General features: G+C 35.0%; 1 protein-coding gene across 5 annotated transcripts in view; it reads left to right on the top strand.

Annotated features, from left to right (window-relative positions):
• Window positions 1–17,476, top strand: part of PREPL (prolyl endopeptidase like) — a 51,562-nt gene that overhangs the window by 7,208 nt on the left and 26,878 nt on the right. For 3 of the 5 annotated variants that reach the window (XM_045771797.2, XM_045771801.2, XM_045771800.2), the window contains 4 exons: window positions 4,324–4,446; window positions 6,339–6,405; window positions 6,985–7,191; window positions 8,534–8,669. In XM_045771797.2, coding sequence (XP_045627753.2) covers window positions 4,324–4,446; window positions 6,339–6,405; window positions 6,985–7,191; window positions 8,534–8,669 — 533 coding nt within the window. Of the gene's footprint in view, window positions 1–475; window positions 3,970–4,323; window positions 4,447–6,338; window positions 6,406–6,984; window positions 7,192–8,533; window positions 8,670–17,476 lie in introns of those variants that run through there. The other 2 variants (XM_045771803.2, XM_045771799.2) reach the window with 2 other exon arrangements.

Below are 17,476 nucleotides of genomic sequence, written 5' to 3'. Positions count from 1 at the left end.
GATATTTTAAATGAGTATAATTAAGGTTATTGAGAAGTGTTTCATGGATACTAAATAAGGTGTACTAATATGAATACACTTCACGTGTGTTAATTACAGATTTAGTATGGTCTACACTGTGTAAAGCAACAAAGAAGCCATTTATCAAGTCAAAGAAGTTCCTAATTTCTCTAAATTATTCCTAATTTAAGGTTTTATCATTTTTTTAGTGTCTTGATTATTTTCTATTTTTTTCTGCATTAATGGAAATGGCCCTAAGATTTATCTCCTTTATTTGTGTTAGATTACATTAGTAGATTTGAACTACTAATGTTGATCCAGCCTTTCATTCTTAAGATATATCCTACTTGGTCACATGGGGTTTTACTATTACTGTTACTATTTTTCGTTCTGTGCTTTTTTAAAAATACATTTATTCATTGTATTTTTAGTTGTTTTTTTTTTTTTTTTTAGTCCATGTTTCACAGTAAGATTGATTTTTAATTGTCTTATGTTGTCATTGTCCATTTTTGGTGTCAAGGTTATATTTGCCTCATAAAATAAGTTGAGTACTTTTAAATAATTGACATTTTTTTCTTAGCATATGAGAAGATTATCTGTTCCTTGAAGATTTAAGAAAGCTACTTTGGAAAGCGTCTGGGTTTGGTGTCTTTTTTAAGAAGAGGACACTTAATTACCAGTTTAATTTCTTTGATAGTTACTGGCTTATGCAGCTCTTCTGTTTTTATCTGTTTGGGTAATTCATTTATTTTCTGGAAAATTATTCATTTTATCTGTTTTCAAATATTTAGGCATAAAGAACTTTATTGTGTTTTTTTAATCTGTATTATATCTGTAGTTACACCACCTTTTTCATTTCTAATATTCTTTTTTTAATCACTCTTGTTCTACATGTCTTTTTTAGTACATTTATCAGAGGACCAACTTTTTTTAATATAAAAAATAAACAACAAACTTTTTATTTTGTTGATCTTCTCTAGTTTCTTCGTCCATTTCATTGAAACAAGTTTATTCCGCTTCTTCTACTTCCTTTAGGTTTACTCTCTTTTTGTCTTCTGAAGTTGAAATGCTTCATGTTATATTTCAGGAGTCCTGTAATGTCAGTTTCCCACTATTAATGATGTAAAGCTTGATAATTTTGGTTAAGGTGATAATTGCTGGTTCTTTCCATAAGTAAAGGGAGCCTTATTCTCTTTGCAGTTACTAAGTAATCAGTAGGGTAGTACTTGGTACTGTATTAGCGTTGTGTTACTCAACATCATTTTACCTAATAAGTTTAACAACCATTGATGATCTTTACCCTAATCATTTGTCACTGGGGTTGCTAATGATTTTCTGATTCTATTATTTCTGTATTTATTCGCTGATATTATTCTGTAAAAAAGTTTTCTTTTTTGTTGAAGCCTCTTTTTTAATTCTGGTTTGGTGTGCTTGGCGAGTTTTTTGTTGTTTGTTTTGGCTTATTTTCAAAATATGAATTTTTATATTTTTCAGGGTAATATCAGTTACAGTCCTTATTCTTTTTGACGTTCAAATTGTCCCAAATGTAGGAACCTCTACAAACTGGCCCTTTTAACACATCTCCATTAAGCTTTGGGCATTTCCTTGCTTTCTGACAAGCCTATTTTTTTACTCTCCTGCCCTGGATTTGGAATTAGCCATTTATTAATGGTACCATCTTGACTAAAAGCTGTCCAGTGTGTTTCTACTGTGCAGTTTTTCTGTCTTTAGAATTGATTTTTGCCATAATGAAGTTTATGTATTCCATCCTCCTGTTTCATAAGTTTCATTGTTAAAATGGTTTTATCACAGTTCATCTGGCAGGTGGGAAAGAGTGCCTTTTTCCAGTAATGGAGTGATAGTAACCTTAAAATTTTAAGTTAAACCTATCTTCACCTTAGTTCCATTAGGTAGTATATGCCCTTCAAACCAGTAGACTATTAAGGTATTAAGATACTTGGCTAAAATAGATAGGTTTAGCTGTGTACTCTAATTATATTGCTAAATGGCATTGAAATGAAAACTTAAAACACCCAGTGGGTATTGTTGGGACAGAATTAAAACCAAAAACAACTTGGATGTTGAATATTTTGGATTTATGGATATTATGTAAAATCTCCATTTTCCTGGGAGTGGTTCCTTTTGAGGAATTATTTATAAAGCTCTGAATTCTACTTCTATTTTTTTTTTAAGCTTTTTTATTTATTTATTTGAAAGAGAGACAGGCGCCGCCTACTTCTATTTTATTAAGGCAGTTAAAAGTCCTGTTGCTTGGGCGCCTGGGTAGCGCAGTCGTTAAGCGTCTGCCTTCGGCTCAGGGCGTGATTCGGCCATTCCGGGATGGAGCCCCACATCGGGCTCCTCTGCTGGGAGCCTGCTTCTTCCTCTCCCACTCCCCCTGCTTGTGCTCCCTCTCTCGCTGGCTGTCTCTCTGTCAAATAAATAAATAAAATCTTAAAACAAAAAAAAAAAGTCCTATTGCTTGCAGGATTATTTTGGTTCAGGTAAGCTCAGTTTGTTTGGATTTTTGACCCAGAAAAAGGTTAATCAAGAAGTAAAATAAATTGAGCTAAGAGGACAGGTATTATTCCCAGTTCTGTTGCCTTTAGCCCTGCATTGGCCATGGCTCTATAAGAATGGGTATTTTTTTAAAAGAAGAAGAATGGTTATTTAGAAGTAACAGGCCTAGCTCCCTGACACAGAATGTGCTAGAAACTGAGAGGTGGACAGAGGTACTCTTCATAGCTGTCCTGACTCTACTTCAAAAGTTCCAGTGGAATTACAGAACAAATAAGCAATGTTATCTGGAAATGAAAAGGTAGTTCCTATTGCTAAGTTGTAGTTTCAGGATAGATTTCTAGTGATCTTCTAATTTGTGTTTCAGATGATATTTGGAAATTATTGATACAGATAGTTTACCTCACTACTCTAAAGATCAACTCTAAGTTTTGTGAAAATGCTAAGAAATAAATGAAAAACATATGAGCCTCCAGGATTGGATTTCAAATGATTACTCAAGGATGTTGAGCATATGGTTGAAGTAGAGACTGAATGACTTGGACTGCCATAACAACAGTTGTTCCTGAGTGGACTCTAATCCAAATCACAAAGTATCTCAAAAAGTCCAAAAGAAAAACTTTGTGGAAATGATTGTTTTTCCATTTAATTTGTTTTGGTGATATTTCTATTTTATTCTTGTGTTTAATTTTAGATTGTAAACTCTTTGCGATATAAACTGTATTCATAGCTTACATTCTCGACAGTGTTGGTAAAGTATCATGGACACACTTGTGCAATAAATATTTACCAGCTGTTAGAGATCCTTACCAACAGCTTAGTGCCCCTCTGGGCACAAATCACTGTGCAGTTGTCATCTTTGGCAGAAAGCTGATGTTGAAAATCTTGGCTAGAATTCTTTTGCTTAACCAAGGCAAACCTGTAAAGTGTTGAATCAGTGAACCTTTTTTTATTGGATAACTGAAGTTTTTGCCTTATCCAAATTTTAATAATTCATGTGGCATTTACGTGCTCACCAGAGGTCACCTAAAGTTCTTAGCTTATTACATACTTCCAATAGGACATTGAGTGCTTCTTCAGCTTTTATCTATATCTCTACTCATGTTCATTAATTGTCCATTAATTTTTCTTATTCTTTTTATACGGCAAACATATTTTTTCCTTAAAGAAAAGTTCTGTTCTTATAAAGTATTAATTAACCTTTTGATCTGATAAAACAGTTCTATTTGGGGGATTCCTTATCCCCACAAGAGAAGAAAATTATGGCTAATGAAGATATAAAATAAGACATGTTTCTTATAATTCTTTCTGTGAATAAAAATAATAATGAACATTTATTAATAAAAATAATCTCTTCCTCTCCCTTTGAAATTTCCCTCATTTTAGGAGCCATTATACTTTATAAAACTCAGTAAACATTTTTTTCTACCTCTTCCCCTGACTACTAAATATGTAAGCATCCTTTCCTTTATTGCTTAATTTTGTATAAATCTTTCTTATATCTAAATACTCTCCAGTGCTTCTTAGTGCTTCTGCACCTTAAGGACTTAAACGTGGTAACTGATAGTATAGCCATCAGGTGTCTACCTTATTTTCTTTGTTTACATTTTGAAATGAAAAAGAGCTTAAAAAACAGCATTTATTGAGTTTAGGAAAGCATTTAAGATCTGTGAAATGCATATTATTTCATAAGTATAGACCTACCATTGTAGTACTTGCATGAAAAGGAAATAGGGATGATCTCTAAAAAGCAGAGGTTTTTCTCTCTAGTTTGAAATATGATCATACCAATAAAATTTTTTCCAGGATTTTCTGCCTATTAAACAAGAAAACGAAAAATCACTTTCAAAAAACATGGATGCGTTTGAAAAAGTGAGAACAAGATTAGAAACACAGCCACAAGAAGAATACGAAATCATCAATGCAGAGGTAGGATAATCTTAAGTCTTTTTTTTTTTTTTAATCTGATGTTACTGGTCAGGATGCAAATGAAGTACTTTGTGATTCTAGACATAATCCCACAACAGAATTAAACTGCTTTTGCTTTTATGCTGAAAAACTTAAACAACAAAGAATAAGAGTGTGGTTTTTATATTTATTTTTTTTCCGATTTCATTTATTTATCTGAGAGTGAGAGAGCAGGATCAGGGGGAGCGGCAGAGGGAGAAGCAGGCTCCTCGCTGAGCAGGGAGCCTGATGCAGGACTTCATCCCAGGACCCAGGGATCATGACCTGAGCTGAAGGCAGACGCTTAACCAACTGAGCCACCCAGGCGCCCCAGCATAGTATGATTTTTAAAATAAACTGTAAGTGAATTTCAAAATCAAAATGAACTTCCAAGTTACTTTGTTAATTCTGGTTTTTGGAAACAACCACTTCTGTTTTAAAATGTTTTAAATAATTCCAAGGAGAAGTTCATATGAAACCACAATTTTTTTTTAATTATTTGAAAAGTATTTGATTGCCCTGTCTACAATTTTTTGTAATAAAAGGAAATTCCCTTCAGTGTAATACCATGAAAGCCAAGTAATTGACCATTTAAAGGTGTTACCACAGTCATAAATATCCAGTTGAAGCACATTGAACATGCGTGTTGCAACTTTTCCAGTAAGACTGGAAAATAGAACCACAGCTTATAAATGAAAATCACATTCATAGTATAATGGAAATAGCAGTAGGTTAAGAATCAGGAATTCCAGATTCAAAATAAGCCATTAAGCAGCAGGTAATAAATGTGACTTAGGCTACCCGAAGTCATATCCTTCAATCAATTGCATTTAACATGTAGGTATTGGACAAGAGCACTATTTATATATTGGGTATTATTCTCTCAATCTCAAATTATGTATATCTGTCAACCCATAAGATGCTTTGTATAAAATCAAATTGAGGGGCACCTGGGTGGTGCAATTGGTTGGGCGTTGTACTCTTGGTTTCAGCTTAGGTCGTGATCTCAGAGTCCTGAGATGGAGCTCCGCGTCAGGCTCCACGCTCAGTGCAGAGTCTGCTTGAGACTCTGTATCTCCCTCTGCCCCTCCTTCCTGCTCTCTCACTTGCACTCTCTCTCTCTCAAATAAATAAATAAATAAATATTTTTTTAAAAAATCAAATTGAAACCAGGACAGCTGGTAGTGACTGCATATTTTAGAGGAAATAATCTGAGCAAGTTACTGATTGTGTTTTCAGACTAATCTGAACCTCTGTTTCTTCATCTGCCTCATTTTAGATTACCTTAAAGATGCCTTTCAATCTTTTGTTAACTGAATCCCACCATAGGGATGTCAGATACTCCCAAAATATAGCTAAAGTGGTTTGTTACTGTCATCAGAGCCAAAACAGCTTTTGTTATGCCTTCTCTTTGTTGCCTTTTACATTTATGTATTAGAAACTCCTCCAGTGATTGTGAATGTATATGAAAACCATATCTTAGTTATTGTATTGTAAAAAGTGATCCATTTTATATTTTGTATGTGTTCATTCACAGACAGGTCTTTTTATAAAAGATCTCATTCTTCATTTTAAATGGTCAGACCAGGGACTCCTTGATGGCTCAGTTAGTTAAGCATCTGCCTTCAGCTCAGGTCATGATCTCAGGGTCCTGGAATTGAGCCCCGCGTTGGACTCCCTTCTCAGTGGAGAGTCTGCTTCTCCCTCTCCCTCCGACCCTTCCCCCTGGCTCGTGCTCTCACTGTCTCTCTCAAATGAATAAATTAAAAGTCTTTTAAAAAATTAAATGGTCAAACCATCAAACAGTTAATTAAACTGTGTTTAAATTATTATTAAATAAGCCTTTTTTTTTTTTTTTTTTTTTTTTGGGTCAGGTTAAGCATGGTGGTTTCGTTTATTATCAGGAAGGCTGCTGCTTGGTTCGTTCCAAAGATGAAGAAGGTACATCATAGTTTTTCCTTTTTTTCTAACATACTCTGATTTTTCATATTTCACATTTCTCATAGGAAATTCAGTTATAATTTCTCAAAGGTATAGAAAGTATATATTTTTTTAGATTATTTCTGCATTAAAAAAAAAGACTAGTTAATATCTGGATTTGCTCAAGAGACAGTTAACAGCTATACCCAGAAGCTTTGGTGGGGAGAATGGAGGTGGGAACCAGTATTTTTTAAGCATCTCCTATATCCCAGGTACTATGCTTGGGCCTTTTACATAGATTATTCAGTGTCATTTACATTCTGTTAACTCTCTAGTTTCTCCATGGTCTATAAATACTAGACTGTATCTATCAAATAATATCACATAGACTGATGCACAGAATAGTACTGAATGGCATAAGCTAATATTAAATAAGAAATACCAGTTTCTATGCAAATCAAGCTGCTATCAATGCTGAAGGAAGCCAGAATGTAGCCTCTCATAGAAGGGGAATGCTAATTCAAAACATTGAAATACAGTTTAAAGATTTTTTTTTAAGTATGTCTTTGAGTTAACACTTTCATACTTTTCTTTATGCAGCAGATAATGATAATTACGAAGTTTTATTCAATTTGGAGGAACTTAAGTTAGAACAACCCTTCATTGATTGTATCAGAGTTGCTCCTGATGAAAAATATGTAGCTGCTAAGATAAGAACTGAAGATTCTGAAGCGTCTACCTGTATAGTTGTGAAGCTCAGTGATCAGCCTGTAATGGAAGCCTCTTTCCCAAATGTGTCCAGTTTTGGTAAGCCACCAAACAGTCTTCTGTGTTAAAAAGGCACCTGTAAGAGAATTGTCCCTACCTTTGAAGCATTTTTACTTGTCCATGTGAATGAGAAGGTGAATGCTTAATCTGTTTATCCCTGTGGATTCCACAGCTTCTTGTGTGTCTTTTATTCAGGAGACCTTCCTTTAATTGTATATCCAAATTCATGTTCATGTTTTTTAAAGTATTGCAGTCAGAATCCAAGCTGTACAGTGTATTTCAATATCTCAGTAATTCTTTGCAAATTTACCATTCGGATACATTTTTGCATATAAGTTGTATCTTAATGTGTTACTCAACTTTAAATTTAGGTATGTTTTTTTAAAATTTCATGTTTTGTCAAGCTATTAGAGCAAATTGCTCATGGTCACTACCAACAAAGTTTGGAACATGTTGAACTAACTTATTCATCAATAGAAGTTGTGATATTTTGACTAAGAGAACCAGCTTTAAATTTTGTCTTATATCATTGAGCGATACATATATTCATAGTTTATCCTCCCTTTTCATTTTCTGCCATAATTTTCCCTGTTTAATAACCGTAAATCGTTTTGCAGCAAGTTGAAATTATAGTCTAATTTATTCTGAGACCTACTTTTGGGGAGAGGGGTGGGCAGAGAGGAAGGGGAATCTTAAGCAGGCTCCATGCCCAAGATGGAGCCCCACATGGGGCTCAATCTTATGACCTGTGCCGAAATCAGGAGTCGGATGCTTCACCGACTGAGCCAGCCAGGCACCCCCTGAGACATACATTTTGTGCATTTTAACCTCTCTAAAATCAAGATGTGTATTATACAGTGATGTCTTACAGTCACTGTCAGCCAGGTGGCAGTCATGATGTGATTGTGTGAAAATTTCATTGACAGCTTCTGGTAAGATCAAGGAAACTCCAGCATTAAAATATATTTGGTAGTTTGAGATATCCTGTGGATTGAGGGCAAACAGAAGAGAGATAGGCATGAGAGAATGTGTTCCAGTGTTTCTTTAGACTCAAAGTTAGAGATTGTAGATGTAAACATAACTCATCTCCCGTAAGCATGTGACTCTGAGATACTGAACATTATGCTCTTATTTAGAAACCTGAGACCGAGAACCACTTGAAACCTTGGAATTGATGTGGTAATATTTTATTCTGCAGAAAGTTCTCTGACTTCTGTATAACATTGGTTAGCTCCGGTCAAACCTGTGTTCAATTTTACATTTCCAGGAATGAACTTGCAAGTCTGTTTTTTTTGTGGCACTTAAAATTTGAATGTGCTGTGCCCTTTTTTCCAACTGTAAATAATATGTAATGTATAATTCTTCAATTATTTTCTTTCAGAATGGGTAAAGGATGAAGAAGAGGAAGATGTCTTATTCTACACTTTCCAAAGGAACCTTCGCTGTAATGATGTGTATCGAGCAACTTTTGGTGATAACAAACGTAATGAACGTTTTTACACAGAAAAGGACCCAAGGTACTAGAATAATGCAATTAAATTTTTTTCTCCAGGGTTTTTCTCCAGTTATCTAAAGTGCTGTTCTTGGTTGACATAAAATATTGATTTCAGCTAGAACCAGGTGTAATAATAGGATAAGATGAGCATAATCATTCTTTTATTAGTTGTTTGGATTTAAAATTGGAATCTAGGTATGTTCAGGCTCCACGTGAACACAAATACACCATTAAACTGCAAATACTAAGTTGCTAACATTCTCTGGGGACTGTGACACATGAAAAGAGTTGTTAATTAAATTTTTAATAGGGTTGTCATACTACATTTTTAAATCCTTTATAAGCCATAACTAGAATACCATGGTATCAGTTGCACAAAATTCACTACACATTTCATATAGATTATCTGCCTTTTAAACTATTTTACTTTGAGCCATGATGTCCACTGATCTTTAAATTTTGTTCTCCCTAGTATTTTGGTAATTCCTCCCTAAAGCTAATTCTCTTTACTTCCTTATAATCTAGGGCTCATGCCTCGTATTACCACTTAGCAGACTTGGGAGGAAATAACAATAAGTTTATCTGGCAAAATCCCTTGACCCTTATGCAGATATACTTTTCCAAATGATTTATGAGAAACAAATTTTTCCTTAACACCAGGATCCTATCACCTTTTATGTCACTTAACAGTATAGCTTGGACAGTGTCTGAACAGATTTTATAAGAAAAATAATGACATCCATATCAGTGAAGTTGATACTAAAAACAAGAAAATTAACCGATCATTTCATGAAATTTCAGAACTGATAAGGATCTTAATGAAAATCTTACACAGCTCCCAGTTTATATCGAGAATTTGAGGTCTAGAGAAATTCCGTTATTCCAGCCCATAGAACTAACATTCTTGGTCTAGTAATGCTGTCATTACCTTTTCCCCCCTCTGATTATGATTTTTTTTTTATGAGAAATTATTAGAACTATTTACTCATATGATTCTATTTTATGTGTCGATCATCAGGGATACCTTTTGGGGAGATGACAGTTTAAGCTAGTAATTTATTATGCTCTGTCAGTAACTTATGACCACAAACCATTAGCCGTCTTGTGAATGAAGCCCAAAATTAACACAGTAAGCTGTACCGTTAAGATACTTGTTTGCCTTATATTGGTACCATCCTAATTTCTAAGATAAAGTGGAACCTATTTGGCTTGTACATGCTTTTCTGCTCCATAAGGAACTAACCAGTTATGGTTAAGCCTCATTTGACATTCAGAGCCCTGATCTACAACACAAACTAGTTTGTAAATTCTTAACACTTTATAATGCCCAAATCCAGAAGGAAGGACCAAAAGGGAAGAGCAGCATACCTAAAGAGAAAATGGAGTAAAGGTCATCAAAGAACTTCTAAAACAGAGCTGCTTCTTACTGTGTTTGCTTTGATCCTCAGGGTTTGGTTTTCTGTTCTCGTAAGTAAAAATCACCAAAGTATGTAATTTCCATTTACCTGCCTCTGGTGACCCAGTTTTGGATACCTGATTTTTAAAAAGGTATTGTCATAAATGTGCCTAAAAAGAACCTTACGAGCCAGGTTCTTCATCTGCTTTGTTTCCAGTGTTTGAGTGAATTTGGTTGTTCAAGGGTAGCTTTCTGTTTTGACAGAATGCCTCTGAAAATCATGTTCAAGAAAAATGCCTCTCCACTAATCTTAAAAACCTTGAATATATTAAGCTGCACCAAACACTTGACATCTTAGAAATTTAAGGTAAAAGGAGTTTTAGAGGTAGACCTTTAACTTCTTTTAGAAATTAGTCTTTTGAAATCTAGAGACAGTTAAAGATTTACATGAAATCATACAGTTGATGAGAAAAAGACAGACACCTGCATCTTCCAGCACTTGATACTGCTCTTCCTTTGTAGTAGAACCTAAATTCTTGTGTGAGAAATGGAATTAGCCTGGAATGGCCCCATTTCCTCTATGTGGCAGATAGTTCTAGTCTTATTCTACAGATTGTTTGATCTCGGACAAGCCATTTCTTGTTCAGTTTCTATATCCTTGGTAATGCTTTACCTAGGTAATGCTTCAGAATTTAGATAATGACGCTCAGATATTGATTCCAAAACTCTTTCTTTCCTTTTTTTTTTATTGATTCATTAGTTGCGTGTAACACCCAGTGCACCATGCAATACGTGCCCTCCTTACTACCCATCAACAGCCTGTCCCAAAACTCTTTCTGAATTTATTTTGTTTCTACGTTTCTTTCATACTTTCAAGTATACCTATCTTTAAATGTATTTATACAAATTAAAAATCCTTGCAAATGATGTCAAACTCATCACTTGCATATCCTGCAGTATAATACTGCAGAATGGGAAAATTAGAGTTTGCTACCCATACAGGCATAATAGTTGTAACCAGTGTAATTAATAGAAAGACGTGTTTGCTAATTGAAATTGATTTTGTGCATCACAGCATGATCCCATCTGTAAATTCATAAGGCAACCTAGAACTGCTAGATTATGAGCAGAGACTTAGTCACTTTTACTTTTGTGTCTTTACTGATAAATAGGGTACCAGGCCTGTATTATTGCCGTCCGTCTAGCCTATTAACTGAGTAAATGGTGCACTTAGGTCAGTTTCTCTCTTTCAAGCTAAAACCCTAGTCCAGTGAAGACTGTGAGGACCTTTTAACCATTGAATTCTTAGCAGTATATAGCAGAATTTAAAGTACATGTTGCCTTGTGGTAAGCATAGCATAATATTATAAACTTATCACTATGTTGTACACCTGAAACTAATGTAACATTGTGCATCACCTGTACTCAAAAAAAAAAAAGAGTATGTGTTGCTACTAAATCGTAAATTAAAACTCATTGAAAAATATATTATTTTGCTAGGTAAAAAAAAATGAATAGTATGATGTGAACTTATTTTTCACAGTAAGTATAATTATTTTCATAATCAGAGGCAAAATATATTTTAAGTTTAAAAATAAATATCAATAGAAATGGGAAAATGGATTGGCCCTAGTTCTTTAAATTCCTTCTCTCTCTTTTTGAATTGAAAATACTTTTGTATCATTCTATAACTTTTTTTGTTAATGCACACATGCCTTTTTTTTTAAGATTTACTTTTTTTTTCAGCTTTATTGAGATATAAATATACATAACAAGTTTAAGGTGTATGTGGTGATTTGATACATTATAGCTATTATAAAACAAATAACACAAGAGAGGTAGTTAATATCTCAGTCATCTCACAAATTACCACTTTTTTTTTTATGTATGGAGGGAATATTTAAACATCTGTCTTGTCTACTTTTGAGTATGTAATACTGTATTGCTAACTCTATAGTCACCATGCTGGACATCTGATCTCCAGAGCTTATTCATCTTATATAACTAAAGATATGGGGGCACCTGGGTGGCTCAGTCAGGTAAGTGTCCAACTCTTGATTTCTGGTCAGGTCACGGTTGGGCTCCACACTGGGCTCTGCACTAGGCATGGAGACTGCCTAAGATTCTCTCTCCCTCTCTCCCTTTGGCCCACCCCTCCTCCCTTCTTTTCATATAAATAAATAACTGAAGGCATGTAGCCTTTCTCCATCATCTCCCCATTTCACCTAGCTCTCAGCTCCTGGCCACCATTCTCCTACTCTGTTTCTGTGAGTTTGGCTTTTGTAGATTCCATATATAAGTGATGTCTTCCAATATTTGTCTTTTTCTGACATATTAACATAATGCCCTCAAGGTCAATCCATGTTGTTGCAAATGGCAGGATTTCCCTTTTGTCATGGCTGAATAATACTCCAAAGTGTGTCTATGTGCATACATGCATGTGTGTATGAACACTTAGGTTGTTTCCACATCTTGGCTATTGTTAATACTACAGTAAACTTGGGAGTGCAGATAACTCTTTGTGACCCAGACTCCATTTCCTTTAGATAGTACCCAAAAGTGAGGTTGTTGGGGGCACCTGGGTGGCTTAGCCATTAAGCATCTGCCTTCAGCTCAGGTCATGATCCCAGGGTCCTGGGATCGAGCCCCGCATCAGGCTCCCTGCTTGGTGGGAAGCCTGCTTCTCCCTCTCCCACTCCCCTTGCTTGTGTTCCCTCTCTCGCTGTCTCTCTCTGTCAAATAAATAAATAGAATCTTAAAAAAAAAAAAATTGAGGTGGTTTAATCATTTGGTAGTTCCTTTTTTAATTTTTTTAAGATTTTACTTACTTAAGAGAGAATCCGCATGTGAGTGGGATGAGGGGCAGAGAAGGAGGGAGAGGTAGAGAATGTCAAGCAGACTCCCGCTGAACATAGAGCCCAACACAGGACTCGATCCCATGACCCCGAGATCATGACCTGAGCCGAAACCAAGACTCAGTGCCTAACCAACTGAGCCACCCAGGTACCTCTCATTTTTTAATTTTTGGGGGAACCTTCCTTTTATTGTCCATAATAGCTAATTCAGTTTACATTCTCACCAACAGTACACAAGGGTTTCCTTTCCTCTACATCCTCACTAACATCAGTTCCCCACTTACCACTTGTCTTTTTGATAATTCTAACATATATGAAGTGATACTGTGATTTTGATTTGCATTTCCCTGATGATTAGTGATGTTGAACATCTTTTCATGTATCTGTTCGGCCATTTGTATGTCTTTGGAAAAATGTCTATTCAGTTCTTCTGCCCATTTAAAAAAAAAATTTTATGTTTAGTGTTATGTTTATTATTTTTTTTATTATGTTCAGTTAGCCACTGCCTTCTGCCCATTTTTAAATCACTGGGGTTTTTTTTGCTTTTGAGTTATTCCTTTTATATTTCAGATGTTAACCCTTTATCAAATATATATATATGCTTTGCAAATACTTTATCCCACTCCATAGGTTGCTTTTTCACTTTGTTGTTTCTTTTGCTATGTAGAAACTTTTTAATTTGATATAGTCTCACTTATTTATCTATTTGTTTGTGCTTCTGGTGTCATTAAAAAAACCATTGCCAAGACGTCTATGTCAAGGAACTTTTTCCCTATGTTTTCCTCTAGGAGTTTCATATTTTCAGGTCTTGTTTAAAGTCTTTAATCCATTTCAAGTTAATTTTTGTGAGTAGCATTAAGATAGGGGTCCAATTTTATTAGCATGGCAATTTCAGTATCATGTGATTATCCAGTTTTCCCAACACAATTTATTGAAGAGATTTTCTGTTCCCTTTTGAGTATTCTTGGCTCCATTATCAAATATTAGTTGAGCATATATTCAAGGGTTTGTTTCTGTACTCTCAGTTCTGTTCCAGTGGTCCAAGTGTCTTTTTTTTTTTTTTAAGATTTATGTATTTGAGAGAGCATGAGCAGTGGGTGGGGTGGGGCAGTGGGAGAGAAAAGAGAGACTCTCAAGCAGACTCCCCACCAAGCATGGAGCCTGACTTGGGGCTCAGTCTCACAACCCTGAGATCATGACCTGAGCTAAAATCAAGAGTCAGATGCTCAAGCGATGAGCCACTCAGGCACCCCCAAGTGTCTATTTTTATGTCAGTACAATACTGTTCTAATTATTATAGCTTTGTAATATAATTTGAGATCAGAAAGTGTGATGCCTTTTACTTTCTCAGGGTTGCTTTGGCTATTCGAGATCTTGTGGTTCTACACAAATTTTGGGATTGTTTTTTCTATTTCTCTAAAAAATGCCATTGGAATTTTGATAGGGATTGCATTCAGTGTATAGATGGCTTTGGGTAGTGTGGACATTTTAATGATACTCATTCTTCCAAATCATGAATATGGCATATCTTTCCACTTATTTGTGTCTTCTTTATTTTCTTTCATTCAAGTCTGAGGTTTTCAACGTATAGATCTTTTCCCTCCTTGGTTAAATTTATTACTAAATATTTGTTTTTGATGCTGTTTTAAGTGGGGGATGTTTTTGTGTGTTCTTTTTCAGATATTTCATTGTTAGTGTATGAAAACACTGATTTCTGGATGTCGATTTTACATCTTGAACTGAATTCATTTATTAGTTCAATAGCAGAATCTTTAAGGTTTTCTATCTATAAAATCATATCACCTGCAAATCCTTTCTGATTTGGATGCTTTTTATTCCTTTTTCTTGCTTGATTGTTCTGGCTAATACTTCTAGTACTGTGTTGATTAGAAGTAGTAAGAGTGGTCATCCTTGTGTTGTCACTGATCTTAGAGGAAAATTTCTCAGCTTTCCACCCTTGAATATGATGTTAGCTCTGGACTTGTCCTATATGGCCTTTATAATGTTGAGTAATATTCGTTCCATATCCAGTTGTTGAGAGAATTTGTATCATGAATGGATTTTGAATTTTGTCCAATGCTTTTTCTGTATTTATTGAGATCATGTGATTTTTATCTATTTATGTGTTGATTTGCATATGTTGAACAATTTTTATATCTGAGGGATTAATCTTACTTTAGCATGATGAATAATCTTTTCAGTGTGTTATTGAATTAGGTTTGCTAGCATTTTGTTGAATATTATTGTATCTATAGTCACCAGGGATATTGGATAGTTTTTTTGTGTCTTTATCTGGCTTTTGTACCACATAACACTGGCCTGATAAAATGAGTTTGAAAGTGTTTTCTTCTCTTCGATTCTTTTGGAAGAGTTTGAGAAGGATTGGCGCTAATTCTTTAAATGTTTGGTAGATTTCGCCAGTGAGTCCTTCTGGTCCAAGGCTTCTCTTGCTGGGAAATTTTTGATTACTAATTCAATCTCCTTACTCTATTGGTTTGTTCAGAATTTCTGTTTCTTCATGATTTAGTCTTGGTAGATTGTATGTTTCTAGGAATTCATTTTTTCTCGGTTATTTAACTCGTTGGTATATAATTGTTCATGGTAGTCTTATACTCCTTTTTATTTCTGTAGTATCAATTGTAATATGTCCTCTTTCTGATTTTGAGTCCTCAGTTTGTTGGTTTTATCTTTTCAAAAAGCAGCTCTTAGTTTTGTTATCTTTCGTTGTTTTTCTGGTCTCTTTATTTCTGCTCTGATCTTTATTACAGTTTCCTTTTTTCTGCTAATGTTGGGCTTATTTTTTTAATTTTCTGATTTCTTGAGGCATAATGTTAGGTCATTTATTTGAGGATTTTTGTTTTTTTGTTTTTTCAGTAGGCTCCACACCCAAGGTGGAGCTTGAACTCACTACCCTGAGATCAAGAGTCACATACTCTACCAACTAAGCCAGCCAGGTGCCCCTATTTTAAATACTTTTTTTTTTTTTAAGATTTATTTATGTATTTGAGAGACAAAGAGTGTGGTGGAGACGGGCAGAGGGAGAGAGGAACTTAAGCAGACTCCATGCTGACCTTGGAGCCCAGTGCAGGACTTAGTGTCACGATCCTGGGATCACAACCTGAGCTGAAACCAAAAGTCGGAGGCTTAACCCACTGCACCACCCAGGCACCCCAAGATATTTCTTAATATAGGCGTTTATCACAGTGAACTTCCCTCTTAGAAGTACTTTTGCTATATCCCATAGGTTTTGGTATGTTGTATTTCTATTTTCATTTGTGTCAAGATATTTTTTATTTCTGTTTTTATTTTTGACCTTTTTTTTTTTAAGATTTTATTTATTTATTTGAGAGAGAGAGAGACAGCCAGCGAGAGAGGGAACACAAGCAGGGGAAGTGGGAGAGGAAGAAGCAGGCTCCCAGCAAAGCAGGGAGCCCGATGCGGGGCTCGATCCCAGGACCCTGGGATCACGCCCTGAGCTGAAGGCAGACACTTAACAACTGAGCCCATCCAGGTGCCCCAATTTTTGACCTATTTTTAGTGGCATATTGTTTAATTTCTATATATTTGTGAATTTTCCAGTTTTCCTTTAATTGATTACTAAGGTAGTTGGAAAAGATACTTGGTATGGTTTCAGTCTTCTTTAATTTGCTAATACTTGTTTTGTAACCTAACGTATGATCTATCCTGGAGAATATTCCTTATGCGCTTGAGAAGAATATATTCAGCTGCTGTTGAATATTCAGTATATGTCTGTTACATCCACTTTGTCTAAACTATATGTAGTTCAAGTCCAAGTCCAACATTTTCTTACTGATTTTCTGCATGGATGATCTCTCCATTGTTGTAAGTGGGGTATTAAAGTCCCCTACTATTATTGTGTTATTGTCTATTTTTCCTGTTGGTATTTGCTTAATCCATTTAGGTGCTCTGATGTCGAGTGCATGTAGGCATACCTTGTTTTATTGCGCTTCACAAACTGCGTTTTCTGTGGCAGTCCTGCGTTGAGCAAGTCTGTTGGCACCATTTTTTCAACAGCGCTTGCATACTTCATGTCTGTGTCACTTTTTGGTAGTTACAACAGTATTTCAGACTTTTTCATTATTATTTGTTTATGGCAATCTGTGATCAGTGATAACCACTCCCTGAAAGTTAAGATAATAATTAGCATTTTTTAGCAATAAATATTTTTTATTAAGGTATGTACATTGTGTTTTTAGACATAATGCTGTTGCATGCTTAACAGTTTACAGTATAGTGTAAGCATAACTTTTATTGGCGCTAAGAAACCAAAAAATTCATTTGACTCGCTTTTAGCAACGGTTCTTTAACCTACCCATATATCCAAGGTATGTTGGTATATTTACAGCTGTTATGTCCTCTTGATGAAGTGACCTCTTTATCATTATATAATGGCCTTCTTTATCTCCCATTACAGCTGTTGAGTTAAAATGTATTTTCATTTATATTCATATAGCTACCCCTGTTCTCTGTTGGTTTCCACTTGCATGAAATTTCTTCTTACATCCCCTCATCTTGAGCCTATGTGTGTCCTTGAAGCTGAAGTGTCTTAGAGGTAGC

Source organism: Ursus americanus, chromosome 7, assembly GCF_024610735.1.
Source record: "Ursus americanus isolate L20-20 chromosome 7, mUrsAme1.1.p, whole genome shotgun sequence".
NCBI classification, from domain to species: domain Eukaryota; kingdom Metazoa; phylum Chordata; class Mammalia; order Carnivora; family Ursidae; genus Ursus; species Ursus americanus.
Note: the sequence above shows the minus strand (reverse complement) of the source record. Positions and strands in the feature narration are given on the sequence as shown.